Source organism: Trichoderma aggressivum (assembly GCF_033847375.1).
Source record: "Trichoderma aggressivum f. europaeum strain CBS 100526 chromosome Unknown scaffold_026, whole genome shotgun sequence".
Lineage (NCBI taxonomy): Eukaryota > Fungi > Ascomycota > Sordariomycetes > Hypocreales > Hypocreaceae > Trichoderma > Trichoderma aggressivum.
In genome coordinates, this window is record NW_026946392.1 from 128,845 (window position 1) to 155,528 (window position 26,684).

At 50.6% G+C, this 26,684-nt stretch overlaps 14 protein-coding genes across 14 annotated transcripts; 6 read left to right on the top strand and 8 right to left on the bottom strand.

The window, feature by feature from the left end:
- Nucleotides 1-1,463: 1,463 nt before the first annotated feature.
- On the top strand, nt 1,464-2,905 carry Triagg1_6514 (uncharacterized protein; the record flags this gene model as incomplete). Its single annotated transcript, XM_062901147.1, has 3 exons — nt 1,464-1,592; nt 1,943-2,627; nt 2,703-2,905. The coding sequence occupies 3 exons, from the start codon at nt 1,464-1,466 to the stop codon at nt 2,903-2,905; spliced, it is 1,017 nt and encodes a 338-aa protein (XP_062754451.1).
- A 1,476-nt stretch (nt 2,906-4,381) lies between these two features.
- Triagg1_6515 (uncharacterized protein) lies at nt 4,382-6,869 on the bottom strand (the record flags this gene model as incomplete). The annotated part of the gene is made up of 2 exons (XM_062901148.1): nt 4,382-6,248; nt 6,325-6,869. 2 exons carry the CDS (start codon nt 6,867-6,869, stop codon nt 4,382-4,384), a joined length of 2,412 nt encoding a protein of 803 aa, XP_062754452.1.
- A 90-nt stretch (nt 6,870-6,959) lies between these two features.
- On the top strand, nt 6,960-7,583 carry Triagg1_6516 (uncharacterized protein; the record flags this gene model as incomplete). Its single annotated transcript, XM_062901149.1, has 1 exon — nt 6,960-7,583. One exon carries the CDS (start codon nt 6,960-6,962, stop codon nt 7,581-7,583), a length of 624 nt encoding a protein of 207 aa, XP_062754453.1.
- Nucleotides 7,584-8,912: 1,329 nt separating this feature from the next.
- Nucleotides 8,913-11,656, bottom strand: Triagg1_6517 (uncharacterized protein; the record flags this gene model as incomplete). The annotated part of the gene is made up of 2 exons (XM_062901150.1): nt 8,913-11,353; nt 11,437-11,656. The coding sequence occupies 2 exons, from the start codon at nt 11,654-11,656 to the stop codon at nt 8,913-8,915; spliced, it is 2,661 nt and encodes an 886-aa protein (XP_062754454.1).
- A 1,527-nt stretch (nt 11,657-13,183) lies between these two features.
- Triagg1_6518 (uncharacterized protein) lies at nt 13,184-14,768 on the top strand (the record flags this gene model as incomplete). The annotated part of the gene is made up of 3 exons (XM_062901152.1): nt 13,184-13,192; nt 13,260-13,486; nt 13,565-14,768. 3 exons carry the CDS (start codon nt 13,184-13,186, stop codon nt 14,766-14,768), a joined length of 1,440 nt encoding a protein of 479 aa, XP_062754455.1.
- A 657-nt stretch (nt 14,769-15,425) lies between these two features.
- Triagg1_6519 (uncharacterized protein) lies at nt 15,426-16,295 on the bottom strand (the record flags this gene model as incomplete). Its single annotated transcript, XM_062901153.1, has 1 exon — nt 15,426-16,295. One exon carries the CDS (start codon nt 16,293-16,295, stop codon nt 15,426-15,428), a length of 870 nt encoding a protein of 289 aa, XP_062754456.1.
- Nucleotides 16,296-16,814: 519 nt separating this feature from the next.
- Triagg1_6520 (uncharacterized protein) lies at nt 16,815-17,641 on the bottom strand (the record flags this gene model as incomplete). Its single annotated transcript, XM_062901154.1, has 2 exons — nt 16,815-17,502; nt 17,571-17,641. The coding sequence occupies 2 exons, from the start codon at nt 17,639-17,641 to the stop codon at nt 16,815-16,817; spliced, it is 759 nt and encodes a 252-aa protein (XP_062754457.1).
- A 968-nt stretch (nt 17,642-18,609) lies between these two features.
- Nucleotides 18,610-19,482, top strand: Triagg1_6521 (uncharacterized protein; the record flags this gene model as incomplete). Its single annotated transcript, XM_062901155.1, has 2 exons — nt 18,610-18,722; nt 18,777-19,482. 2 exons carry the CDS (start codon nt 18,610-18,612, stop codon nt 19,480-19,482), a joined length of 819 nt encoding a protein of 272 aa, XP_062754458.1.
- Nucleotides 19,483-20,302: 820 nt separating this feature from the next.
- Nucleotides 20,303-20,848, bottom strand: Triagg1_6522 (uncharacterized protein; the record flags this gene model as incomplete). Its single annotated transcript, XM_062901156.1, has 2 exons — nt 20,303-20,719; nt 20,810-20,848. The coding sequence occupies 2 exons, from the start codon at nt 20,846-20,848 to the stop codon at nt 20,303-20,305; spliced, it is 456 nt and encodes a 151-aa protein (XP_062754459.1).
- Nucleotides 20,849-21,361: 513 nt separating this feature from the next.
- Nucleotides 21,362-22,216, top strand: Triagg1_6523 (uncharacterized protein; the record flags this gene model as incomplete). Its single annotated transcript, XM_062901157.1, has 1 exon — nt 21,362-22,216. The coding sequence occupies one exon, from the start codon at nt 21,362-21,364 to the stop codon at nt 22,214-22,216; it is 855 nt and encodes a 284-aa protein (XP_062754460.1).
- Nucleotides 22,217-22,585: 369 nt separating this feature from the next.
- On the bottom strand, nt 22,586-23,279 carry Triagg1_6524 (uncharacterized protein; the record flags this gene model as incomplete). The annotated part of the gene is made up of 4 exons (XM_062901158.1): nt 22,586-22,620; nt 22,677-22,740; nt 22,804-22,916; nt 23,225-23,279. 4 exons carry the CDS (start codon nt 23,277-23,279, stop codon nt 22,586-22,588), a joined length of 267 nt encoding a protein of 88 aa, XP_062754461.1.
- A 334-nt stretch (nt 23,280-23,613) lies between these two features.
- Triagg1_6525 (uncharacterized protein) lies at nt 23,614-24,108 on the top strand (the record flags this gene model as incomplete). Its single annotated transcript, XM_062901159.1, has 3 exons — nt 23,614-23,758; nt 23,812-23,895; nt 23,966-24,108. The coding sequence occupies 3 exons, from the start codon at nt 23,614-23,616 to the stop codon at nt 24,106-24,108; spliced, it is 372 nt and encodes a 123-aa protein (XP_062754462.1).
- Nucleotides 24,109-24,405: 297 nt separating this feature from the next.
- On the bottom strand, nt 24,406-24,918 carry Triagg1_6526 (uncharacterized protein; the record flags this gene model as incomplete). The annotated part of the gene is made up of 2 exons (XM_062901160.1): nt 24,406-24,531; nt 24,598-24,918. 2 exons carry the CDS (start codon nt 24,916-24,918, stop codon nt 24,406-24,408), a joined length of 447 nt encoding a protein of 148 aa, XP_062754463.1.
- A 680-nt stretch (nt 24,919-25,598) lies between these two features.
- Triagg1_6527 (uncharacterized protein) lies at nt 25,599-26,062 on the bottom strand (the record flags this gene model as incomplete). Its single annotated transcript, XM_062901161.1, has 2 exons — nt 25,599-25,671; nt 25,728-26,062. 2 exons carry the CDS (start codon nt 26,060-26,062, stop codon nt 25,599-25,601), a joined length of 408 nt encoding a protein of 135 aa, XP_062754464.1.
- Between the last annotated feature and the right edge of the window lie 622 nt (nt 26,063-26,684).

Genomic DNA, 26,684 nt, shown 5'->3' on the forward strand with positions numbered 1-26,684 from the left:
CACTGCCGCCGCGGCCGCTGTCCGAGAGCGGCCACGCGGTGACAAAAGCGCTCCGTCTTTGATGGCTTGGCTTGTTGATGGATTTGGCCCCCCTGTGGCAGTCTAACGAAACGGCCAACAAAGAGAGAGAGGGAAACTGATAATACGGCCGCGGCAGCACCGGTGAAACGTGGGATGGGCTCAGGCATGGACCGTGTGAACATGCATGAGCATGAGCACGAGCACGAAGCGGATGGCGGCATCATGTCAGATGGGTGACTCTGATTCCCTCGCTCGGGGTTTCCAATAACATCTTGCCATGACCTCATATCTTCCTGATAGACGTTGGGCGGCCAAGCCCTGCTCCTGACCTGTCCCTTTTTCCCTCTCTTCTGCCCGCCCTATGTTTGACCACGGCCGGCCAACGCCGGTGGACCTTGATGATTGAGGCGGCCGGGCGTTTGTTGGGAGGCGAATTCCCGTCCCTGGAAGCGAACAAAAACGCCCCGCCGGTTCCGTAAAAAACAGCGCAGCGCCTCGCCAGGAGCAGCCCTAGCCTTGCGGCGAATTAATAAGACGGCCAGATGTGGAATCGTCGAGATCGAATGTTTGAAATCTTGGGTGCTGCTAGTAGTGGTTGAAGGCTGTGGTGGGTGAGCTGATGCAAAGGGGGCAAAGTAACAGCCATCAACGCTGTACGCGAGTAGTACGATGATGGCTCAATGGATGGATTGATCATTTGGCTGTGAGGAGGGAAACGGACGTTGCTTGCATGCCCTTATCGAACAAGCACCTCCCTGCATTGTACGTCAAAGTCACGTCAAAGCTGCAGCGGCGTATCTCGATGTAGCTCCCAAGTAGCGCCTCAGCGTGCCGGCCCAGGGCAGCAACTCGGCGATACTCGCACCCCCCAACACAAGGACCGCCCGGCAGCTAGAGGCTATACCACGCAGCTACCGCTCAGCTGCGTAGCATTTGCTAGCCATTTGTTAGCATTTGCCAGCATCTGGATGGATTGCCCATGCCATGGATACCATGCTCGTACCAGAGCCCTGCGGCGGGGCCCAGTGTTTAGACGCGTCGCTGGCCAGGCATTAATGTCGCTCATCCGATGCCGCATCACCGTTGTGTCAGAAACACTATTAATCTTTCCACCTCCCTCCTGATCTCTCCCATCCTTTCTTCTTTTTCTCTTCTCTCCATACCACTTACGTAGCAAGCATCAATCCTAAGTATCTTATCAACTTTCACTCCAGGTTAGTATTTTAGCATCATGTTCATGCTCCGGCCCACGCTACGACTGCTGTTCGCCTGCCCCTCCTAATCCTACTCGTCGTCGCCTTAGCTACCCCGCCAGACTCCCTGCGTCACCAGTTTTTTTTTTCCTCTCCCTTATTTATTACCCCTCCTCCCTCCCACCTCAACAGCAGAGATTTTGAAGCTTACCACGCAAAACCATCAATCGCAGTCACAAATCAGCTACAATGGCTCCCATCAAGGTCGGCATCAACGGCTTCGGTCGAATTGGACGTATCGTCTTCCGCAACGCTGTTGAGCACCCCGAGATCGAGGTCGTCGCCGTCAACGACCCCTTCATCGAGACCACCTATGCTGTGAGCCGCGTCCCCCCTCTTTTTTTTCTCTGAAAATGCCCCTCCTCAGCCCAACGCAAGCACATGCCCAATCGAGGGTGGAAAGAGACGATAATAAGGGTGCACTTGTTGAGTGTCTCTCTTGATGCCGTGATCTTGGAGAGCTTGTACGATGGTTGTTGTCATCATGGGAGAGAAATCTTCCCAAGCAATGGCAGAGGCTGCAATGGCGTTGTCGACGGATGGGCTACACTTAATGTCTCAAAAATCGTCAATGTCGGACAAAACTCCAGCTCCCTCGTCTCACCACTACCCCTCACTGCATGTGCAGCTTTCCATCTATTCATCCGCTAACCCGAGATACCACTTAGGCCTACATGCTCAAGTATGACTCCTCCCACGGTCTCTTCAAGGGCGAGGTTGAGGTCGATGGCAAGGACCTCGTTGTGAACGGCAAGAAGGTCCGCTTCTACACCGAGCGTGACCCTGCCAACATCAAGTGGAGCGAGACTGGCGCCGACTACATTGTCGAGTCCACCGGTGTCTTCACCACCACCGACAAGGCCAAGGCTCACTTGGCTGGCGGTGCCAAGAAGGTCATCATCTCTGCCCCCTCTGCCGATGCCCCCATGTACGTGATGGGTGTCAACGAGGACAAGTACGACGGCTCTGCCGATGTCATCTCCAACGCCTCTTGCACCACCAACTGCCTGGCTCCCCTCGCCAAGGTCATCCACGACAAATACGGTATCGTTGAGGGTCTCATGACCACTGTCCACTCCTACACTGCCACCCAGAAGACCGTCGATGGTCCCTCGGCCAAGGATTGGCGTGGTGGCCGTGGTGCTGCCCAGAACATCATCCCCAGCAGCACTGGTGCCGCCAAGGCCGTCGGCAAGGTCATCCCCTCCCTCAACGGCAAGCTCACCGGCATGTCCATCCGTGTCCCCACCGCCAACGTCTCCGTTGTCGACTTGACCGTCCGCCTCGAGAAGCCCGCCAGCTACGACGCCATCACTGAGACCATCAAGAAGGCTGCCGATGGTCCCCTCAAGGGTAAGTAACAACCACGACGATATTCAAACATTTCCCATGTCCATTTACAGCAGAGTGCTAACTATGTGCAAACAGGCGTTTTGGCCTACACCAACGACGATGTCGTCTCCAGCGACTTGCTCGGCAACACCAACTCCTCCATCTTCGATATCAAGGCCGGTATCTCCCTCAACGACAACTTCGTCAAGCTGGTCTCCTGGTACGACAACGAGTGGGGCTACTCCCGCCGTGTCCTCGACCTCTTGGCCCACGTCGCCAAGGTCGATGCCTCCAAATAAGTGTTTGTTCTGATGAGATGAGCCCAGGCTGGGGGCACGAAATCATTGTCTATAGAAACACCAAAAAAAAAAAAAATTAATAGTGAATACCGAGTGTGTCCTCGTACAGAGTTGGGCCTTTTTGGTAGTTTAGCATTGCCGTAACAAAGTAATGACAATTTGCTCTCATGCTAGTCTCTGTGTTTTTGAAACGGTGATATCATTGCTGCCCAAGTGCAAATACCGTATGTAGGACCCATCTTCGACATTCCAGAGAGGAGAAACGATGACCACTTTTGTACTTTTTGTAAAATACATGACCCAAGGCCAGGAGACTTGGACCATCACACGCGCATATTCGAGGTCGCTTTTAATCATGAACAGATGTTTTTTTTATTCCATCTAATTAATGGGACCTCTCCAGGGGCTCTCCCATCACAGGTATAACCATCATCACGCAATGCAGCCCCAGATAGAAAAAAAATAGGGGAAATTGCATGAGAAAAAATAAAAAGAGCACACTTCGTATAAGAAACGCAAGATCCGCCCTCCCCCCAACTTTTATTGTTTTAGCAAAAATAAAAGGGAAATATGAAAAAAAAAAAAAGTAACAGTTCGCAGAGCACATAGACTTGTCTGCCCAGGTCGTTCCACTTCGTCGATCCATCTCTCTCTTTTCTTCTTGCTCTTCGCCCTCGATTCCATTTTCTTTCAAGTGAAACCGATGTCGTCCGACGTTTCAGTTAAATCTTAAGAAACTGGGAATAATCGGGTTTGGTGAAGAGAGAGAAAAGAGTAGACGAATCTTCAAAGGGAATCAAGTAGATGAAAAAGAGAAACTCATCAATATTACAGTGTTCCTCTTCCAGCCACTCTCCCAAACCCACACGCCACCAAATGGGTATTATCCCCCCCCTTCCTGTTGATTCGCAAACCAGCAAAAAGAAAGTAGTGGCAAAGGTAAAGAGAGAAGAGACGACAAAAGAGAAGACAGTGTTGAGCACAGGGGATATCATAAGAACGTCAGGGAAAAGAAAAAAAAAGAACAAGTATTTTTTGCTAACAAACAAATTGTCAAACGGTAACAGATGCAGTCCCCGTCTTGCGGCGATGCATTGGTGAAATCTTCGTCTTCATTCGACCAGGTAAAACCGTCATCTCCTTTCAGCTCAGTTGAGCTCCACCAAGTATGTGAAGCCAGATAACAAGGAGAGGAAGAATGAAGAAAAAGGTTCATCGTTCGTGACCCAACGCCAAAATGCAGAATATCTCTTTCTCTCTCCCTTTAAATGAAAATCAAGCATCTTTTGTTCGCCTGTGTTGCCTGCATATAGAACCTATAGGGTTATTATGGCACAAAGAAAAGCCCGCAGGCTCTGTATCGGCCACCCAACTCTAGCCATCAGCCATGCCGCTTATCGAAAGTGTATAGTCTGAACAGGATGTACCAGCCGAGAGATTTCCCTCCGCCCCCTTTGGAACGTCATTCAATTCACTTCAGTGGCCCCCGGGAGCGACAGACGCTTCGAGGTTAGCGTCAGGAGTCCAGTCGACGTCCTCATGGCGGCACCAGTGCCTGAGCACTCGAAGAGTTTCCGCCGTCGTTTCGTCCAGCGTATAGAAGATCTGGGGATGCAGAGAAGGACTCTCGATGCTACTGAGAGCCTCGTTAATCTGAGAGTAGAGTCGGAGTCGTGACCGCTCGAGCCGTACCCAATCTGGAGGTGGGAGAATTGGGTTTTCGGTTGCCACATGGCACCGAATCAGCTCAGTAATGGCCATGACATTGAGGTTGAGAACCGAGACATAGAGAGGGAGGAACCGACGAGTGTGCGCCTCTTGCCTCTTCATTTGGCCCTGGATAAATTCGAGCAGCGGGAACAGGCTGGACCATCCAGCCGGGTCGCTCCTCTTATTGCACAACCCACGATAGATGTTTTGCGCCTGGAAGCCGGCCATAAAAGCCAGCAAACTTTCCGTGCTAATCACAAAGGCTCTGTTCAGATCAGGCTCCCGCGAGCTACCGCCGGCACCACCTCTCATTGCCGTGTCAGCCTCGTGCTTAAGGCGGCGTCCAAGAGTAGAGAATCGGGCCTCTTTTTCTCGCATAGCTCTGGCTTCGGAGGATTCCGAGCGGCCTGCATCTTGGCCGTTGACCCTACGATCAGATGAGACAGAGGCGGATGGAGTAGCGTTGACGGTGTCTCCGGGAGTTTGGGCCAGCGAGTTGCTAGAGCTGACGCGCGACATGTTGGTGGCTCCCTTTTTGGATGGTGTAGTCGGAGCGGGCAAGCGAGACGAGCTGGGAATCTCAGGGACCTTGGGTTTCTTTTGTGCGGTGCTTTCTGACGATGCCGCCGTGTCAGGGGCAACAGGCCGTTTCCGCGCGGGCGGAGGCTGGATAGAGTCTTCTGGTGCAGTGGAATGCTCTTGGTTTTGCGCTTGCAACTCCTTGCGGGCTGCCGTGGAAGATGACAGGGCTAGAATGCGTTTAAAGTCTCGTCGCAGTTTCTTGGGCACTTTCAGTTTGACAATGAGCGACTTCCGTAACTTTTGCTGAAGGGGTTCGTCCTCGTCATCAGAGTAATCAACCACGGGCTTCTTCTTCTTGGGCGGCAGTGGCGGCTCCTTCTCTCTCTCATCTTTGCTCTTGAGGGGCTTGCCTTCCAACGGCTCCATCGATGCTTTCTTTCTAAGTTGCAAGGCGGCTTCCACTATCGGCGGCAAAGTTGGCGAGAGCAACGGCGGGATTCTTGCTGGGGACTTCTGTCTCTTGAGCTCTGATATGGACTCGGACTTTCTATGTTGTCGGTTAGGCGACTTGGTCCGTTCGCTAGAGTCGTCACGAGGTTTCTTCTTGTTTTGTTTCGCCAACGATCTGTCTTCGGCTTCGCGATCCTCAAAGGTGAGGTGGAGAGGGGATAGCAGGGGCGGCACAGTTGACCGTGATGCTTCGGCTTTGGTGGGCGTGACCCGGTTGCTTCCCGAACCGGTAGGGCGGACGCCATTTAGGGAATCGCCTCGTGGACGATGTGCAGGTGAGGTGTTGTTGCGACTGGAGCCCACGGCGCCCTTGAGAAGGGCTCTGCCATTGGGGAGAGAGGAGGAGTTGGAGCCGGAAGCAGATAGCCTGTCGTCTTTGTGCGACGGTGCATCCCTGGAAGCTGCCGAGGATGTTTTATCCTTGCGTTTCTGCGCGTCATCGCGGGAGTGCTGTACCCGGTCATCGACGTGCTTGGTGCCGTCCGGCTTGGATCGCTTCTGGGGTCGCGACTCGTCATCCGGGTCAGCCACGCGTTTCTTGGAATTGGGAGAGGGCGGTCGGGGCGGCAATGGGTGTTTGGTAGGAGGTTTAAGAGGTAATCTGGGTCAATGTTAGCTGCTGCTGATCGCTCAATGCTACCGTTGCTCCGATCTGTTGCGGAGCTGCAAGTACCCACCTCATGTCGGCGGCTTGTTCGCGACCCTGTCGCTGTTTGGCGTCGACGGGCGGATCTGATTCTCGCGGCCTGGGCCTGTCCATCTTCCTCGCTTCCGAGGCAGACTTTGATTCTGATGCGGATCTGGGGTCCGAGGTGGCCCCCGTGCTGGCCGACAGCTCGCCAGCGCGTTCGCTTTCCTTCTTCTTGGCGATTGATGGCTCGGGAGGCGACGTGGACGACGTGGCCCCCGTCTTCTTGTTCTTGTAGTCGCTCAGCGACAGCTTCTTCTTCTCGCCGCCCTTGGCCAGCGCGTTGACCTCGCGTGGGAGTGGTTTGGCCGGCTCCTCACGCATGTCATAGTCGGACTTGGTGAAGAGGACGCCGCGATCGGCTTCGGACAAGAGCGTCAGGTATTGCAGGCGGGGATGATGCCATTCCTCAAAGGAATTGCCGTCACCGTGGCTGGGGCGAAACCGCCATTCGGGGTGAAATGCTAGGTGATGGGGTCGTTCGGGCAGGATGCGCTGGCTGAGCACCTCGATCGACTTCCGCGCCGCTTCCATCGTGCTTGGGCGTGATCATGCCGCAGGCACGAGTGAGCGGCGGAGCGCGACCGACGAGACGAGCGGCAGCGGGCGACAGAGAGCGCGACAATGGAGGCGGATTCGACGGTGACGCAGACGCAAGTGCCGCACGGCTGGGGGGCTGCGGCACAGAGGCAAAAGGCGAGAGACAAAGACTCAACTGCCCGGACAAAGGACAAAGAGCAAGGACAAAGCCAGCAACAGGCGACGGTGGTTGGGGCGCCCAGCAGCGCTCGGGGCTGCGGCCGCTGGTCTCTGATATCTCGCACAAGGCGCTTTCTCTCGCGAGCAGTAGCGAATCGACTGAGCGCGACAGGCGGCCGAATCGCAGCAGGGCGAGGTGCGGCAATGGATTGGATGTTCGTGGAGGGACGTGATGCAGATGCCCACGAGATGGTGTTTGGCGATCGGTACCAGGAAGAGCGGCCGGCGGTGGGTGGAGGCGCAAGTACATGTACTCTCCGACTGGACTGGCGCCGCTCAGGCCACTCGAACTCAATCCAATGCTACCTAAAATTGCTGGCGGGCGGGCAGGCGGGAAGCTGGCGCTGCTGCCACAGTGCTGGTGCTGCTATGGACAGCGCTGGCGCTGGCGCTCCCGGGGTGAAGGGGCCTGTGCGTAGATTCAGTCTGTATGGACGGATACCCGACAGCGCTGTGCGAGCTCCCTTGGCCGTTACTTCGGCTGCTTAAGGTTTGGAGCTCAGCGGTGCATGCACGCTATAATGCGATACGCGCCGCCAAGCAGGAGAATTCCGAAGTGGCGTCGGCAATTGTGACGTTGGTTGTTGATTCTTGGTTCTTGGGGGTGAGAGAAACGTCACGGCAGTCGAACGAAGATGAGGCAAAAGACGGAGGCAAGGCAAGGATTACGGCTATCGCTTGAATGGCTGACTCTGCATTCTATGTACGGCGCATTGGTTCTTTTGATTGGCTGATGGACCGTGTTGTTTCGGATTCGATGTGCTCTATACCTTACGCTTTATAGTCGATATATCGTTGAATCTAGCTAGGTATACATTGTCAAGCTCTCAACTGCCCAATCAATGCAAAAAGTACAAGCAGCAGCCTTCATTTTGCTCCGTTCTGTTGTTCCACGTTAAAAATGGCACACAATCTCATCTTGTATGCTTGAACTTTAATAGACGGGGGCGTGTGGCTGGATTGATGGATGTCGACGCAATGGCATCAAGTGACGGGTCTCGAGTGGATATCAAACTGGATCTCTTGTTAGCCACATTGTTCACATAGAAGGCCCTCCACTCTGCTGACTTTTTGTGGCCAAAGTAAGAGAGCATCAATATGTCAGTTTGGATATCAGACATGTCAATGTGAAACAAGCATTGACCTTACCCTATTGACTGTCTCTCTCTCTCCATTTCTCTTTGTTGAGATATTGAGCAAACATTCTTGTCTTTCTGCTTTTCGTCATACAGCTTGTACTACCCTCTTTGTAATATTCTTGAGTACGTATCTTTCTATTCATAGCATAAGACTCGGGAGATGATCACACAAGGTAAATCTGTAGAAAAGCAACGATAATATGGACCCCTATACACCATCAACCATGAATATCAAGCACGAATAAATCACAAATGCCATTATCTTGATAACCTTTGACTACACATCAGTCTGTTCCTTTAGTAGTATCCCTTGTCCATACAAATCTCATACATCAAGATCTCCCTCAGTCCTCCAGATCGCCCTCGCGTGCAACCAGCCAGGCTACCACCGCACCGGTGCAAAACCACCCTGACGGAACACCCCGTACGACATCAATGCGTATCCCATTGCGCCAAAGCGATCGAAGCAAACATTTTCCCTTAAAATCCCGGCCCCTTGTCTGAAACCCAGACTGGCCAAGCCCTTGGCTTAATCAATCCCGCCGTAAAGCAACCATTCAGCCGCCTCGAAACCCCCAAAACTGCTAGACCTTGGTGCTCCCTGGTGCCATGCGAATCTCTTAATACCTTTTCGGCTAGAGATAAAATGAATTGATGAAAAATAAAAAAAGAAAGAAAATCATTGCGCGTCTATTTGGCGGCCATTAACCACCTTCACGTTACCGCCGGGAAGCTTCCGCCTCTTGTTGCTTGTATTCTCCCAGGCGGCGAAGCGCGTCTCTATGCTGTTAAGCTTTTGCTTAAGCGCTATGATTTGCGGTGCCGTACCTTCCGGAATCGTTTTGTTAATGTGAGATATGATGTCTTTGTAGAGGCCTGCGGTATTGAAGTTGGTCTGCCAGTTGTTGAGACTTTCCACCTGCATGTACACACCTTCCATTTGTGACTTGAATTCATCCAGGAGTCTTATTCGACTGTTGAGTTTCTCCTCGATCCGGCTCCCTTCCAGGATATTCAGTCGGTTCTGGTCGTTCAGCTGTCGCCTCAAACCGGAGTAGTCTGTCTTTATTGTGGCATGCTCTTTTTCAATCTCAGACACCTGACGAGTAATATTGCCGAATTGTTCCTCCAGAGTCTCTCGCTTATATCTTTCTTCCACAATAAATGGTTGGAGTTTGTTCTGGATTTTCAAAATATTCTCCTTTATTTTTTCGTTCCATTTTTCCAGTTCGGGTTTGATGACTTCCATTATTTTGTCATCGGGGACAGATGCGGACCTAGTCGAACCGAGCTTTTCCACACGCTTCTTTATCTCTTCCCATTCTGCCGAGAAGTTGGATATAGTAGATTCTAGCGAATCAAGTCGCGAAGCAGCTGCATCTTTCTGCTGTTTGTTTTCTGTGATGAGTTTGAAATGATCGCATAGTTGTCCCTCCAGCCGCTTGATTATTGTAGAATGATCCTTCATGCGGGCCTCATGCTTGCCGAACTCATCATCTTGGGAGAGTGAAAGCTTCCGCAGCTGCTCAGCGAGCTGTGCCCTGTTTACTGACGATTCCGAGAGTAGTATGTGTTTCTCTTCCAGCCTTAGCACCCTATCCTTGAGAAAAGCAAGCTCCTTAGGGTCTACCAATGACTTGACCAGCAGCTGCTGATCTGCTTCCGCCCTGTCAAGTCTGGCTTCCGCTATTTTCACCCTTTTTTGAAGTCCAGAGTTCTTTTCTCTTTGTTCAGACAGGGTCTTTTCGAGGTCGGCAGTCTTCTTTTTGTCATTCGCTTGTTCAGACACACTCTTTTCGAGTTCTGCGATTCTATCTTTGTTTCGTACTTGCTCGGACAGACTCTTTTCGAGTTCTGCGATTCTGTCTCTGTTTCGTACTTCTTTGGACAGACTCTTTTCGAGTTCTGAGATTCTTTCTTTGGTGCGAACTGCCTCAGACAGACTCTTTTCGAGTTCTGAGATTCTCTCTTTGGTGCGAATTGCCTCAGACAGACTCTTTTCAAGCGCCGCGATTCTCTCTTTGTTTCGTACCTCCTGAGATAGACTCTTTTCAAGCATCGTGATTCTCTCTTTGTTTCGTACCTCCTCAAAAAGGCTCTTTTCAAGCGCTGCGATTCTCTCTTTGTTTCGTGCCTCTTCAGACAGACTCTTCTCGAGCGCCGCAATCCTGTCCTTGTTCTTGGCTTCGTTTGACAGACTCTTCTCTAGCGCCGCGATTCTCTCCTTGTTCTTGGCTTCGTTTGACAGACTCTTCTCGAGCGCCGTGATTCTCTCTTTGTTTCGTACTTCCTCAGATAGACTCCTTTCGAGCGCCGCGATTCTGTCCTTGTTCTTGGCCTCGTTGGACAGACTCTTCTCGAGCGCCGCGATTCTGTCCTTATTCTTGGCTTCGTTGGCCAAAGCATTCTCGAGCGCTGCAATTTTGGCTTTGTGTTCCCGATTAATGGAGTCTTTCATTTCTGCGACTCGCTTCTCGTTTTCTTGTATGAGTGTCTTCCTGAGAGAAGTTGCTCTGTCTTCACCCTCTTGGGCCAGCGTCTTCTGAAGCGAGTGTAGCTTTTGTTCGTTTTCTTGAGCCAACGCCTCCTTGAGCTTGGTCACTTGCGATCCGACCAGCTCCTTTATAAATTGCTGTGACTCTGCGACCTCTTTCTTGAATGATTCCTCCATCTCCTTTTTCATGGTGGTTTGAATGGTGTTCATCTTGGCCTCCGATGCCACTCTCTCCTCCGAAGCGTTTGATGCATCGGAGCTCTTGATCCAAGTTTCTGAAATGTGTCGTAAGATTGGTTGCATAGCTGATGCGATTCTGTCGTCAATTTCCCCCATGTATTTGTCGGCCCTCTGCATGTCATCGAGATTCTGCCTTTGTTGAGTGGCCAACAACTCCGGAGAGCTCGAGTAGTCTGATGGATGGTAATGATTATGCTCTTGACTTCGAACTGCCCTTTTGTGAGACTTGGAGGCCTCGGATTTGACTTTGGACCATGCGAATCGATCAAAAACAAGATCTAGCAGTGGTTTGACGGAGATGCCCGACAAGTGGCTGGTGGGCGCCTTGGATAATTGATTCGAAGGATGCTGCTTGAGGTTGTCGGGATGGCGTGGTCTATGTGAGACTGTACGAAAATGTCGTTAGTAGGTTCACAGTCTGTGCTCAGCAAGGATTTGTCCGAGCGAATGGCTTCTGGGGTGGCACTACCTAACGTCGTTGGGCTGGATCCTTCGACGTGATCGCGTTGGTCAACGGGACTCCGTTCATCAGGACGATCGACAGTGCGAATGCGCTTAAGATTCGGTGCAGTATCACCTGATGCTCGTTGACCATCCCCTTGGATCGAGTCTCGCTTGATACTGCGACCCTGTCCAAAGGTGTTATGGAAGCCTTGTTGCGAAGGCCGCCGAGGAGGATCCTGACCCATGATGGCGATGGCGTAGGATGTAGACAATGACGGCGATTAGATGGATTATGTGAGAGAAGATGCTCTGGGACCCAAGGATTCAGTTTACTACTGGATCACCGATGATCATCTTCTTCCAACTCATCTAGCGAGCTGTGGGAAAGCTTCCAGGCGAGACAGATATCCCAAAGCTTCATGAAATATCATAAAGTAGTAAGTAGGCGCCGAAAGAATATCCGAAGAATCAAGGCAGAATGTTATAAGGAAAGGCGGTTGTTTGGTCTGGTCAATACCAGTAGGCACAGTGCTGTTGGGTCGAGTATCGTGAAAACAATAAAAGACGAGGCAGGTTGGCAGAGAAAGGTGGATGTGGTGGGTGGGCGGGTCAGGGCACTTTTTTGTGTTGAACGAGCGTTGGTGACAGCTCCAATGTCGGGGGTGTAAAAAGCAATTATAGTCTTAGGGAACTAAGGCACTAATATACCTACATAGAAGGGCCTACCGCTTTCTTAAAGAGCTGCTGTGCTAGGGGGGGTTTGTTTTGTTTACAGAGCGCCTACAGCTATATATGTAGGTCTCAACTAGTTGAGCATTTGACGGTGGACTCCATGCCGCTGCATGCATCCCGATGTAATGGACTTGATGTAATTTGATGTCGGGTGATGTACCTCGTTAGCTATCAAGCTGCAGGTATTAGGGGGGATGCTGCTAGAGGAGACCCAAGCAAATAGTTTCCCCTTCCACCTGAACAAAGAGCTGCGAATAGGAACCATTTCCGTGCATACAGCTACAGCCATCTGAGCACAGAGAGCAAACAAAAACTCGGGTTGCAGGGATTAGATTACAAGAACGGCAGCGAGGTGGCTTTCAACTAATGTTGTGGAGTGGGGATTTGATGCTGCATGAGCAGGGTTTCGGTTGGTCAGATGGCGGCCAGCAAACAGGCAATTTCAGCAAACAAAGCAAATATGAGGGGGGGGGAGTCAATCAATATGAGAGACAGAGGTCGGTCAGGCTGTGGCGTGCAGCACTGGTGCCTACCACGAACGAGCCGTGCATAAGGAGCATTAGTATCTATGTAGACCTTGCATAAGTAAATGTACTACTTGGATAATAAAGAACAAAGAATTAATTGTAATTCGTTGGTTTCAAACTCAACACATTTCTTGATATCGTGCACGTTCTCTCAGTCCCCAAGACGGCATTAACAAACATCCTGGTGGTTCCAGCGATTACCGCTCTCCCGTCCGCCCCTTGTCCCCCGATCACCCTCTAGCCTCTATCAGCTCGATTAAACTGCCCCACCGCCTGTCCACTGTATTTTCACACTACCAGCCTCTGTTTAGCTGTCTAGCCAACTAAGTAACTAAACCGCAACTAACCTGTAAGCGCCAGACGCGCGCTTCTCCGGACGGAACCGTAATTTTTCCTGCGAGCTCAAGCAGCCATTCCAATTCGCCGTTGCTGCTTTGTTTGGAGCAGGCAAGCATCCTTCGCCATCAATCCTGTCGTGACCCAACTGCGCCAACGACATCATCATTCTTCACAATGGCTGCTGTGAGTTTGCTCTCCTTTCCCTGCAATGAATTGTTTGTTCCTCGACTAATTCCCCACCGTGAACCAGCCCATAGTGACCGTTTCCGAGTCCAAGGACCTTCGCGGTCTGAACCTCATCGCCGCGCATTCGCACATCCGTGGACTCGGCGTCGATGCCACGAGTCTCGAGCCCAGAGCCGCGTCTCAAGGCCTTGTTGGCCAGGAGAAGGCTCGAAAGGCCGCGGCCGTTATCCTTCAGATGATCAAGGAGGGCAAGATTGCTGGTCGCGCCGTCTTGATTGCCGGTCCCCCAAGGTATGTCGAGCATGGCAATCTTCCATTTTCTTCTTCTTTCTCTGTATTGGCATTTTACTTACGCCTATCAATCAATAGCACGGGCAAAACTGCCATTGCTACCGGAATGGCACAATCACTCGGCGCCGACGTTCCCTTCACGACTCTCGCGTCCTCCGAAATCTTCTCCCTCGAAATGTCCAAAACCGAGGCTCTCACCCAAGCCTTCCGCAAGTCGATCGGCGTCCGCATCAAGGAGGAGAGCGAGATCATGGAGGGAGAGGTTGTCGAGATCCAGATCGACCGAAGCGTCACCGGCAGTGCCAAGCAGGGCAAGCTGACCATCAAGACGACTGATATGGAGGCTGTGTACGACATGGGCGCAAAGATGATTGATGCCATGACCAAGGAGCGCGTCATGGCCGGCGATATCATTTCCATTGACAAGTCTTCTGGAAAGATTACCAAGCTCGGCCGATCATACGCTCGATCTCGCGATTACGATGCCATGGGCGTCGATACCAAATTTTTGCAGTGCCCCGACGGAGAGCTGCAGAGGCGCAAGGAGGTGGTCCACACAGTGACGCTGCATGAAATCGATGTCATCAACTCGCGAACACAGGGATTCCTGGCTCTCTTCTCCGGCGACACTGGTGAGATTCGCAGCGAGATTCGCGATCAGATCAACACCAAGGTTGGGGAGTGGAAAGAGGAGGGCAAGGCCGAGATCGTTCCCGGCGTGCTGTTCATTGACGAGGTGCACATGCTCGACATTGAGTGCTTCTCTTACATCAACCGGGCCCTGGAGGATGATTTGGCGCCAGTCGTCATCATGGCCAGCAACCGCGGCCAGTCGCGCATTCGAGGCACGGACTACAAGAGCCCACACGGTCTACCCCTCGATTTCTTGGATCGCGTTGTCATTATCAACACGCATCCTTACAACCCCGAAGAAATCCAACAGATCCTGTCCATCCGGGCGCAGGAGGAGGAGATTGACGTTTCAGCAGACGCCCTGGCCCTGCTTACCAAGATTGGCCAGGAAGCCGGTCTTCGATACGCCAGCAACCTCATCACCACATCGCAGCTGGTCTCAGCAAAGAGAAAATCCAAGCAGGTTGGCATTGATGACGTCAAGCGATGCTTCCAGCTCTTCTACGACCCTGCCAGAAGCATCGAGTTTGTGAACAAATCCGAGAAGCGCCTGATTGGCAATGACGGCGGCGTCGACCTGTCGGTCCAGAACGGTGGCACTAACGCTGCTGCTGCCGCTGCCGGCTCTGAGACCATGGACTTGAGCTAGATCTAGAGGAAAGGTGCTGAAAGGGATTTTCAGATGGCTGGCGTTTTTTGGGCAAATCGTGAGATGAAAACAAAGATGGGGGGGAGGGAACGTAATGGATTCTGTATGTACCATAAAGCAATATTCGGGCGCACGACGGTCACTGCAGAGAGACCTCTTTGATTAGTTTTTGCAATAAACAAGTAACATGGCAATAAGGCTTGAAGATATTGATGTCACGATGTTCTGCTTAGGTGGCGACTATTTGGCCTCGTGATTTCACGAGTTTCGTGATCCTCCATTGAGGATGAACAGTCAGAATTACATTATGAACTCTGTCCAGTGCCGAACGCAATGATATTCGATAGACACAATAAACACATCCAGAGGGGTTCAAGAAAGACAGAATTCAGCAAACCACTGAAGCTTTTTAGCTAGAAAGGCTCAACAGTTGCTCGCAACAAGAAACACCAGTGATCAAAACACACGCCCAGCTCCCCATTCTCAGTCAAGTCTCCTCATCTCCCATATCCACACCGACAATCCATTCCAAGAGCTTCCACATCCCCTTGTGCTTCTGTCAAGCAAAGATAATACAGTTTTACTGCGGATGAAATAGGTGTTGTGGAAGAGCTCGGCTATTCATGGTCGCTCTCGCGTCCATCGGGCACATGGGCTTTATCGCCGTCGTCGCCGTCCATCGGGCACATAGGCTTTATCGCCTTTGTCGCCTTCGCCGCCTTCGTTGCCTTCGTTGCCTTCATCCTCTTCATCCTCAGCAGCTTGGGCTTCTCCCATGACCACTTTATCTAGGTTGACTTCCATCTCAAATGCTTGGATGGCAAGAGCAAGCCAACTCTTGCTGTTGTCATACGTCTTGACTCCTTTCAAAACCGCTTTACCGGAAAATACAGGGTCGGCGATCTCAGGCTCTCCTTCCATGACAATTTCGCATTTGTCAGGCTGAATATCAAAATGGCCATCCAAGAAAGCCAGACTCGTTTTGTCCTTCTTCAGCTGAAACTGACACCATCCAAAGGCGAGGTCAACCGGGTTGCCGCTTGATATTTTGAAGACAATTCTGATTCTCTTGTTAACAAACTGGACGGTCAGATCCAAGATGGAGGTCTCCAACATATGACCCAGATCTATAGAGATGAAGAGCTCATGACCATTATCATCAGTGTCCAGCGCAGCCATAACAGGCGCTTGTTTGCTCTTCTGACGGTTGGCCTTTAGTTTGGGCATCATCTTTAGAGCGAAATCCCTGAACCTAACCATGCTCTGAATTTGAAAGCCCTCAAGTTTGATAGTCACTTCGTTTTTCTCGTCAAGAATGATATGCATGTCGTAAAGAGTCTTTTCACCAATGCGGCGTCGTCGATGCAAGAGAGAGACCGTCACAAAGCTGACCCAGCCGACGTCGATCTCGGGGTCGATTACGCCAGTGATTTCGAGATTGAAAGATCTGTGATAAGAATAAGTATCTTTGAAGAGGAGTGCAACGAGGAAGAAGTGGATGGGATGTGGGAATGGCTTGACGGCCATACCTGAAGGAAGGATTGATGAAATGAAGCCTATTAATCTTCATTTCCGCCATGATTGCAAAATCTCTCCAATGTACCTTGTAGAGCTGCAGGAATACCCAAATTGCAACGTCTAAAAGTCAAGAAACCAAGATCTGGATTATTCTCCAAAACTTGGGCGATGGGTTGGGTGACTGGGGCGTTCACAGGTTGACACTACTGTCATTTCCCGAAAACGCGTGTTTGAAAGAGAGAGAGAGAAACAGGCTTCCGTGAATTACGAAGAGAAATTATATAGCCCACTTGGCTGTTGGCACGACCCTTCTACCAGTTTGCTCACAAGTGTCCGAGCTTCCCCATCTTGCGGTCTGCAAATATGTCCGATATCATTCAGTTTGAGCTATTAGAGCTACCATAACTGCATACCCTGAGCTCCTTTTTACTTTCTTCAAATATCCACCCTATATGTACCAGCTCAATTACCGTAATCTTCCTCTATGGTCGGCTTTTCATGTTGAAAAGACGGTAGCAATCGAGCTCGTCACTCAGGCTGACGAATCACCATGTGGTCTAGATCAACTTCGATTTGGAATTCTCGGATAGCATGGGTGCGCCAAGATTTCTCATACGACTTCAGGCCCCATCCTTTCAAAGTTGCTTTTCCGGACAGCTCGCATCCCTGAGATATTTCTCCTGTCAAATGATATTGCATGCTTTCCTCTCCGCTTGCATAAATGCAAAAGTCTCCGGACAGATTAGCGAGAATAGATTCATCGTTCTCAAGCCTAAATGCAGTTTGTCCAAAGTAGATTGCCACAGTAGTTGTGTTAGACATTGAGAAAGTGATATCGATTGAGTTCCCATTGAGTTGAATTATAGGTGTTGTCGTTTTAAAGCTCCCAATACCATGCAAATCTATGGCCATTGTGAGTTTATGGCCATTCTCAATAATTTCCAACCTGGCGGTGGGGTTGTGATCAGATTGGCATGCATCAAGCTGTGGCTTGGGCATTATGTCGCGAATAAAACTCCTGAACGCACCCATATGCTGAATTACAGCCCCATTGAGTTCAATGTAGAGTTCGCCCTTGTAGTTTTCGGTATTGACAAGCTCGTCTTCAAGAATTGCCTCTCCAATAAAGGTGTGGCCATAGAAGAGGGAGATGGTCACATAACTGACCCAGCCAACATAAACTCCTGTTTTAACGGTGATATCGAGCTTGAAGGTCCTGTAACGTATAAGCATCGAGTTGAAAGGATATTAAGGTATGACAGTATATGTAAGGGACAGACGAACCTCAGAGACGAACCATCAAAATAAAGCGTCTCAATCTCTACATTCGACTTTGGCATAGATATGTCGCCCATTTGGTCGACGTATCCGGTAACTGAGGGCTGACTCGGTGCTCCACAACCCGTGCGGCGTTACGAGAGAGACTCGGCTGATGATTCTGAATAGTTCGAGGTGTCAATATTCATAAACGAAGAACAGAGGTGACAAGTATGATGTAATTCGCTGTTATGCATGAGATATATATATCCTTGAGCGTCAACACCTTCTCATATATATCTGCTCTTGGGGAGGATATAAGAGAAGAGAAGAAGGAAGTGATTGTGATTGAATTCGCGAGCAGAGTTTATATAGCACTCTCGGGGCAATTGACAGCAGATCTCACCAGCTGGCAGCATGCCAAACAGCCGGCAGCAGTCCACAGAGGGATTTCTGCATCTACTACAAACTCACGTCCTGAGGGTGAAAGTAACATAACGTGTCTTCTCCTTCAAGCCCACGAGAGACTTGTTTATGGCTACACTCTAGCATCAATGATATTATCAGATGAGGATGCAATCTAGTCACAATAATAGCAGTTAGCATATAATACATTTCCTCGGCATCTTCTTGAGATACCTGAACAGTATGTAGTCACCGGGTCGTTGGATCGCGAACTTGAGGTTCTACATGGTAACTCTCTGCATTAAGGCAGCACAGTGACAGGAATGAGGCTCTCCATTTCCATTCTATTTTAGAGCAACATGGTTTGTATTGAGAAAGAAAATGCAGAAATCCAGGCGGTGATAAGCCAGCTGGCAGAAATAATCCCCAGCCGGCAGGCGAGCACTATATAACACGGTCTCATGATTCTCTCAAGCCGCCTTCTTTCTCTTCCTTTCATCCCTTTCTTCCAATGAACGCACATCACTGAAGTGGCTACAACGCGGAAGGCACTTGGATCTGAACACAACAAGCCAGAAGCTACCTTGACCAACACCTTCTCTCATCATCCTTTCAGACTTAACGTCACTCGAATCACCCAAGCAACTTGCGGCGAGAAATCATGTCTGAGGCGAAAGGCTTCATCGACGCTTCCGATCAGGCGAACGCCATCGTGCATGGTCCGCAAGGAGAGATGGACATTTACCATCTCTGGCTTTTCAGCCCCTCCATGACGTGAGTTGGACATTCGCCAATAAATTAATCGCATGCCGCTGACTCAATATCCAGATCTTTCCATCTCGGATTATCAGGCTATCTTTGCGACGGCTTCGACATTGGATGGGTCAGCTCTGTCACGGTTCGCCTCTATCATGGCTTCATTCACATGGGGGAGATCACTTGCCCACACAAGCCAATAATACCCGAGCCGGACAATTTTATCGAAATCTTTTGGGGGCAGTCAAAGGAGTCCGAAATGCATATAAAGAATATGATGGCATTCAAGCGCTTCTTCGAAGGCTTTATGCCCAAGGTGGGTGCCAGCCATGAGCCAGATATCGAGGGATTGCCCACGGCCGACCTTGAAGTTTCCGCAAGTGGCCATCAACTCATGATGTCAGTCGATCTGGGACGAATGCCGAGACTTAAACCTGTCGTTGAGAGCCTCACACTCTCTGGCGATGAGTTCGAAATCGTCATGAACATAGAGAATCAAAGTCCATTCGGACTCGACTTTAATGGTAACTTCCATTGTGTTCTTGAAAAAGATGAAAAAGAGATTGGATATCTGAACGGGGAACTGGCCATTGGTATCGACGGAGGAAAACATGTCTTCCGAGGAAGGCTCCATGATGAAGCTTCCGGAACAGCAATTTTGAAGGGAGACAGTTTTTTAAGCTCTGACAAAAAGGACTCTTGGCTACAGTATGCTTTGAGACTATTCAAAGTCGAAATCAATATGGATGAGATCGTTGTCAAGACCAGCGACGAATAGACGCAACGCTCTTACGGTCCTGTTCTCATTAAGGATTTAAATCTATTTTCTGGGAGTTTGAGCGCATCTAGATTGCGTTTTTAGGTATGAGCTTGGCGGCTTACGCACTTGATAGTTGATGGGACGTTGGGTGCCAGTTAGGAGTCGCCAGAAGGCACCTCCCGTCAGGTATAGCATAAATGAATGAAGATAGCAAATCGATCTTCTAAACTGCTTCATGACATCACTTTGCACAATGACATCGAGTAACTGGAACAAGGAAGGATATCAATTGAGCCAATTCATCTCCTCCATCAACCTCATGCAAACCGCGCAGACACTCCCGGCAAGATCAGCCAAGCATCCCGCTCTCCAGAATATGTCTTCACTCGTCATGTTTCAAATGGTCCCCTCTTTCACCAGGTGCACACGTTGTCACATGGTAGGCATAAAGGAAAATTATCTCGTTGATGGCAAACATTGACCCTGATGCAAATGATTTCCGAGGATCTAGCCTCCAAGAACTCCCACGATATCCCCCCTCACTTCCCATTTCTTCATGAGTGGACTCATGGTGAGGATTGCCTCACGTTTTTTAGACTACATGCCGTTGTCTTATTGCGCCATGCATCATAAGATTTGTTGACCCCGAAAGAGACAGATTCGTTTAGGAAGGAGGAGCAGCACCACGTCCACGGCCAAAGCCACCACGGCTGTAAGAGACGAAAAAAAGTCAGCAAAATATCCCAACCATTGAATCGATGATGAATTCGGGCAGCCGTAGTAAAAAAAAAAAAGAACCCATTCATATCATCTCCAAAGAAAAGAGGGAGGAAAATTCTCACAATTGAGGAGCAAACTCGCCGGGAGCACCACCCTCCTTGCCCTCGCCAGCATCCCTCCTTCGGTATCCACCCTCACGGTCACCACGGTCGCCGCCACGTCCACGGCCGAAAGGTCGTCGCTCACGCTCGCCCTCGCCGAGCATGCCACGGGGAGGAGCGTGTGATCGCTGCTGCTTGATGTGAGTAGCAGGAACGATCTCGGCAGGCAGGTGAAGCCATTCCCGGAGGTAGTCGAGACCCTCGGGGGTCAGGGTGTAGTAGTAGTATTGCCAAGAGAACTGAGTCTTGACATAGCCGCGGGAGTTGAGGGACTGAGCAGCCTTGATGACGAACAGGTTCTTGGTGTCAATGTCGGGGTGCTTGGGGAGGTTGAAGTCCTTCTGCGCGACGAGGACACCCTCGCGGAAGAGGTACTACCGGATAACTGTCAGTGACGCCTGGGACTTGTATTTCAATTTCCTCGAGCTCGCGCTCGCGGTTTCGTGAGCATTGTCGAAAAATACCTCGTGAATCTTCTTGCGGTCGGCCTTGGGAATCAACATCGTGGCGGTTTGCTGCTCGGAGGGTCGATGTTGGAAAGTTGACGGTTGTTCGGGAACAGGCGTACAACCAAAAGATCTCGAATTGGATAACTTTTGTGGGCGGAAGCCCTACATGAAATTCCACCCTAGCGAAGTGGGGGGTCGCGAAAGTGTGCGTTGTGGCTGGTAATCACGTGTCGATAAGCGATTCTCCGATAATGACTGCTAGCGCCTCCCAGTGGTGTGGCGCAGGTCGCGACCTCACATGACAAACCTTCCGCCCGTCATTTCGCCGCCAACTCCCCAAACTTTATGAACGTGGCTCTGCTGCGTCGCAACGCATCTGTTTTCCGCTTTGCCCCGGCAACGACAAACCTAAAGTCTCGCAAGGCGACGTCTTAAATACGACAGCCGTCCCATCAATAACACAACAACCATCTTACGCTCTCACATCATTCATCCACGCTCTTCACCTTTCGCAGCTCTTCTCTGAAACGATCGCATCACCACGTTTATAACAAACCATTCATCGCAATGGCGGAACATCTCAACGTTCTCATCTCGACCTTCAATGGTCTTGGTCTTCCACCGACCTTGGTCCTGCGCGCATCTCCATCTACTACAGTCACTTCCCTACGAGAGCAGATCGATGGGAAGCTGCCTGCCGGTGCCACCGAAGCTAAATTCATCATCACAACTCTCTCAAATCGACTGCTACCCCAAGTATCAGAGGCGCCCCTTTCAACGTACCTTACATCAGACAATGACGATTTTCTCTCCTTACGCCTCGCCATTCCCCTATGCGGTGGAAAGGGTGGTTTCGGATCTCAGCTCCGAGCTGCCGGTGGTCGCATGTCATCGCGCAAGAAGCAGAAGCAAGATGATGGCGGCTCAAGCCGAAACCTGGATGGAAGACGAATCCGCACTATCAACGAGGCCAAGGCTCTCGCCGAGTACCTCGCTATCAAACCAGAGATGGAGAAGAAGGAAAAGGAGAAGCGACGTCAACGATGGGAAGAGATTGTCGACATGGCAGAGAGGAGAGAGGCTGAGATCAAGTCCGGCGGCAGGGGCAAGTTGGACGGTCAGTGGGTTGAAGATAAAGAAGAAAGCAACGAGCGAACTCGCGAAGCCGTGCTGGCTGCCATGAAATCTGGAAACTATAAAGACAACCTACTCAGCTCATCTCACGACTCTGCGTCAACTGAGCAAAGCAATAGCAAATCTGCGAGCGATGGGGAAGATTCGGAGAGCTCTAAAGAATCACCCCCTCCGACTGAGGCTCCTGGTCCATCAAAGGCCAAGGCGAGAACATTCTTCGGTTTTGATGAGGACGATGAATTCATGAGTTCTGATTCGGAGAATGAAGATGAAAAGGAATCTTCATAAAGGATGGCGGTTTTGATTTGAATTTCTTCTTTTTTATTTCGATTCAAAAAGCAATGAAAGGAGTTTTGGTCATGGGGTGCATGGGAAAGGAACGACATCCGAGTTTGATACGATACCAATATAGCTAATGTGTATATGGAGCATCCCTCTGAGTGGTTCTTGTAATCTTGGTGATATATGCGTGATGTACGTCATACTCAGCTATAGGTGCATCAACAGAAGCGATTGGTCACAAGGTAATAGTCAAAAGTTGAGCCTGTTTGCTTGCGATTGACTACTACTACATTTTCCTGCAGCACATGCGCCGCCTGGCTGCTTAATCTATGTGAACACCCATGCTTATGTACCCCGCCACGTCAAATATGGAATCTAAGCATCAAGCTTCACAGGGAAGTTACCAGACTCTGTTTGAACAAAATATCAGCTTTAGTTGAAGGTAAACCGACGACGTAAAACATACCGCGCTGCTCGTCCCATCGCTGGTACCATCCAGAGGGGCACAGTGATCGGTAGGCCAACCAGAACTACACAATGGTTCAGTATACTCAGGTGCGCGCAAAAGCCACAGCTCCTTCCGGTCTCCGTACCTGACGGCAAGGCGCAAAGTCCTCTCCCTTGGCGAGGATGCACTTGTGGTAGTCGACGTAGTTTTGCCAGCAGTGCTTGGTCTGGTTCACGTTGGGGAAACGGGCATCAGTGCCTGCGCGAGCACTCGAGTTAGCGACATGTGTGCATATATAACGAAAGGCATGTATCTGCGAAGCGGGTCCTCCGGCGACGGGCAAAGCTCAAGCTATTCCAAGCTGCGGGTTAAGTAGCTCGCAGTCGATGGGCAATGCATTGATCAAGCTGCCCCGAGCCGGTCGGTCGGTCGTTCACGTAGAAGGGGCGCCTTGTTTGGACAATCTCACCAGCTGCAAAAACGCCGTTGTTAGCCTCGGATGCACTCAGAGATCAGACCACTTTTTTGGGAGAGGGGATATTTTATCTCGGGCGAACAGGCCGTACCAGTGACAAACTTGAAGGGCTTGGTGACAAGCTCCTGGCCTTCCTCGTCGGACATGATGAATGATTCGGGTTCGGCGACGGTGCGGGCGAAGTGCGGGCGACAATTGGAGCGATTCGAGGAGGAGGGATTGCGAGTGGGAGATTTCGCTATGCGTCGAATGTTGGCAGCTCAAGGTTCCGAATCAGATGTTCCGGATTGAAAATGTGTGCCTCAGGCGCCATCGGGCCAATGGGGCCACTCGGTGGGCGCAAGTGGGCCATTTGCTGATGTGGGAATTGCACCAGCCCATTGAGAGGCTCTTTGAAACCAAACAATTCCTCTTTCACCAAGCAGCAATTCTTGCGCCCGCCCTGAAGCTCTCTCGCTTGAACCCTCTCCGCTCATCGCAATGCGTCCTACTCTTGCTCTTCGGGCCTTCCGCCCTACGGCCCGCATGATGCGACCCGTCCCCGTAAGTGCAGGCCATCCTGAAGCTCCCGATTGGAGTAGTTCCCCGGCTAACCTCGCGGCTATACAGAAGGAGGACCAGGCCGGTATGTGACGGCATTGATGCTCGCCGAGCAGCCCGGCAACCCAGCAGCGACAGTTATTGACAAGTTTACCAAAGGCCACACCGTCTCCCAGCGCCTCCGCAAGCTCAAGCAGATCCCTGCCGAGCTGTACCCCCTCTGTACGAAAAGACTCACCCAATCCGCGCCACTCGATGATGCGATATTCTAACATGAGCAAAACTACCATAGTCGTCGTCGTCGGTTTTGCTCTGGGCGCCGCTGCCTACTCTACCACACGCAAGTTCTTCGTCGACAAGAACCTGCGACTTGCCCGACAGGGTGCCGCTGCCCGCGCCGCTCAGAACTCGGATGGACACGGCGGCGAGCACTAAATTTGACCAAGTTTCGAGAAGCAAAGCCGTTGGTGGGATAATCTTTTGACATGCACATGGGATGGGGGATTAAGATCTGTATATGTCGAGAAGCATTAGGGCGGAGTGCCGAGGAGAAACACAGCTGACATGTTGTTCCAAAACTTCGGGTCCCCATTCATGTAAAAAGGAATACAGTATGCCATGATATTGTCCTTCCAAAAAAAAAAACACCGTCGCTATGCAAAAACAATTCAAGTACTCCGTAAACCCATTGCAATCATCCCTTGGCCTAACTGACAGTCCCCTTGTCGGCCATTACTCTGGTTTTGGACCTGCAACATCCAGCCCCTCGAGACCTTGCATAGGATCCGATGCTGGTTCCTCCAACTTTGCCTGATTTGTGACATCATCTTCCACCGCATGCTCAGCGAGCCAGCTCTCCTATACAGGGGCAAACATTAATACCAAATCACAAAGTATCGAAATCGTAATAACTCTGAAACGTACCTGTTCCCAAATCGCCTTTCTACTACCCAATCCCTCATCAGCACTCTTCGGCGCCCTCGCCTGTGACACCTTGATCACCCTGCCAAAGAACTCGGACTGGTCCATGTTGTCGATGGCCTCCTTCGCATCCGCACTGTCCTCAAACTCGACGTACGCAAACCCTTTGTGAGGATCCGTGGAGTTTGGCGCGTCTGACTTGGGGAGCTGCACCTCGACGATATCGCCAAACGGGATGAAGGCGTCGAAAACGTGCGTGTTGGTGACGACGGGTGAGAGTCCGCCGACGTAGACGGTTGCTTTCCAGCGAGCAGAGTCGGTCATTTTGTCAATTGGGTTTTAGAGATTATAATTTGAATAGTGAATGAAAAAAGGGGACAGGCCAACGTGCCACTACTGGGTTAGTAGTTTTTGGTGTTTGTATGTGCTGAGTGTGAGCGTCTCAAAACTTGGACAAGCTGGTGAACGAAGTGAGGATAGCTATTGTGCCGAGGTTTCGCCGATAAGACGTTGCTGTCTACTAAGGTAGATGAAAAGAGAGCGGCAGAAGCTGGACAGGCTGTTGATATTATCATCATTAGAATAAATGAAAGTAATTTCTTTTCCAGCTTTGAGCCTTGTTCTTAAATATTGGTATCTGGAATTTTGAAATGCCGTGGCTATAGATACCATGAACGTTTCTCATCAGGTGCAAAGCACAAGCATCTAATTCAGCTCCACCACTTTGTACCTGCATATGCATTTTGACGACTGCCGTACCCTACACATGAAGAGCTGGAATTCGGCTTCAAGAGAAGTATAAGCATTTGCTGGCCAATGACTTTTATAAATAATATTGGCTATATAATTATCCGAGATCCTAATACCACTCAATTAAGGTGAGATTAAATAAGTAGATGGGATAACTGAGAAACGACAAACATTAACCCCTAGATTCCAAAACGGCCAAAACACCAAGTGGAGAGAGAGAAGAGTATCATACACGAAGAATTTGAAGCAGCACATCAATCAAAATAACCCTTCAACCCAAATCCTATAGCCGCCCAAATACCCGCACCCACAGCAAACATAGCAGTCCTTCATCACCACATCAGATCAGCACATCAACTCATCCATTCTCTAGAACCACTTACTCAGCCCGCTTCTCCCCCTTCCACACGATGTAAACATCCGCCGCACAGATAATCATCGAGCTCAGTATAACCGTCCCCATCGCGTCCGTCTGCCCAGCCCGATGCAGCGCAAACAATGTAGCCGCCATGGTAAGATCGCGACTACCAACTAACAAGCCCACAAGGCTGGCACTGGCACCCCCGTCTCTGGGCTTCTCATCACTTGTCGACGGCTCAAGGCTAGAGAGCTCAGCGGTGCGCTTCTTGTCGAAAAGAGCGCTCGAGCCGAGCACAGCGAAAGCAGCCGCAACGCTAAGCCCGAGGGAGTTCCAGGTGGACGCAGAGATGAGAGGCATCTTGGGATAAAAACTAGAAGGCGGTTTGCAAGGGCTAAATGGTGTTTGCGGGGGAAGTTGGAGCAAGTTGATTGACACTGGAACCTGGAAGCATTCAAGATTAAGCCTTGCTCTTATACTGCCTAGCAGGATGGCAGCGCCACAGACTAAGTCTTGGGCCGAATCACGGCACCTTTTCATGTCCAGAGAGCGTCTCCAAATTCTGAGGGCGAATCAAACGAGGGGAGTTTTCCCGATACAGACAGCTATGCGAGTTCAGCTGACTTTGCGGGGCGTAATCATTTGACTTCAATGCGTGTGTTTGGATAGATGGAGAGACGAAATCGTGCCGAAGCCGGCCATAGCCAACCACTGCGCATTCGACTCAGATCATTCACCTATAGTAGCAGATACTTAGAGAACTGGGCATCTATTACCAACCAAGGTAAATGCTGTAATCGGTAGTGGTAAATAAACGGCTTTCCTTCACATCCAATTTCGATTCTCAAGCTTCACGTAGTCGCTGAATATTGGATAACCAACTTGAGGTACTGAATAGCTATTGCCTTTATGTATAATCTAACGGATCGTGCCGCCCGCGGTTCTTAATCAATGCCTTACATAACATCGTACCGCCAATAAA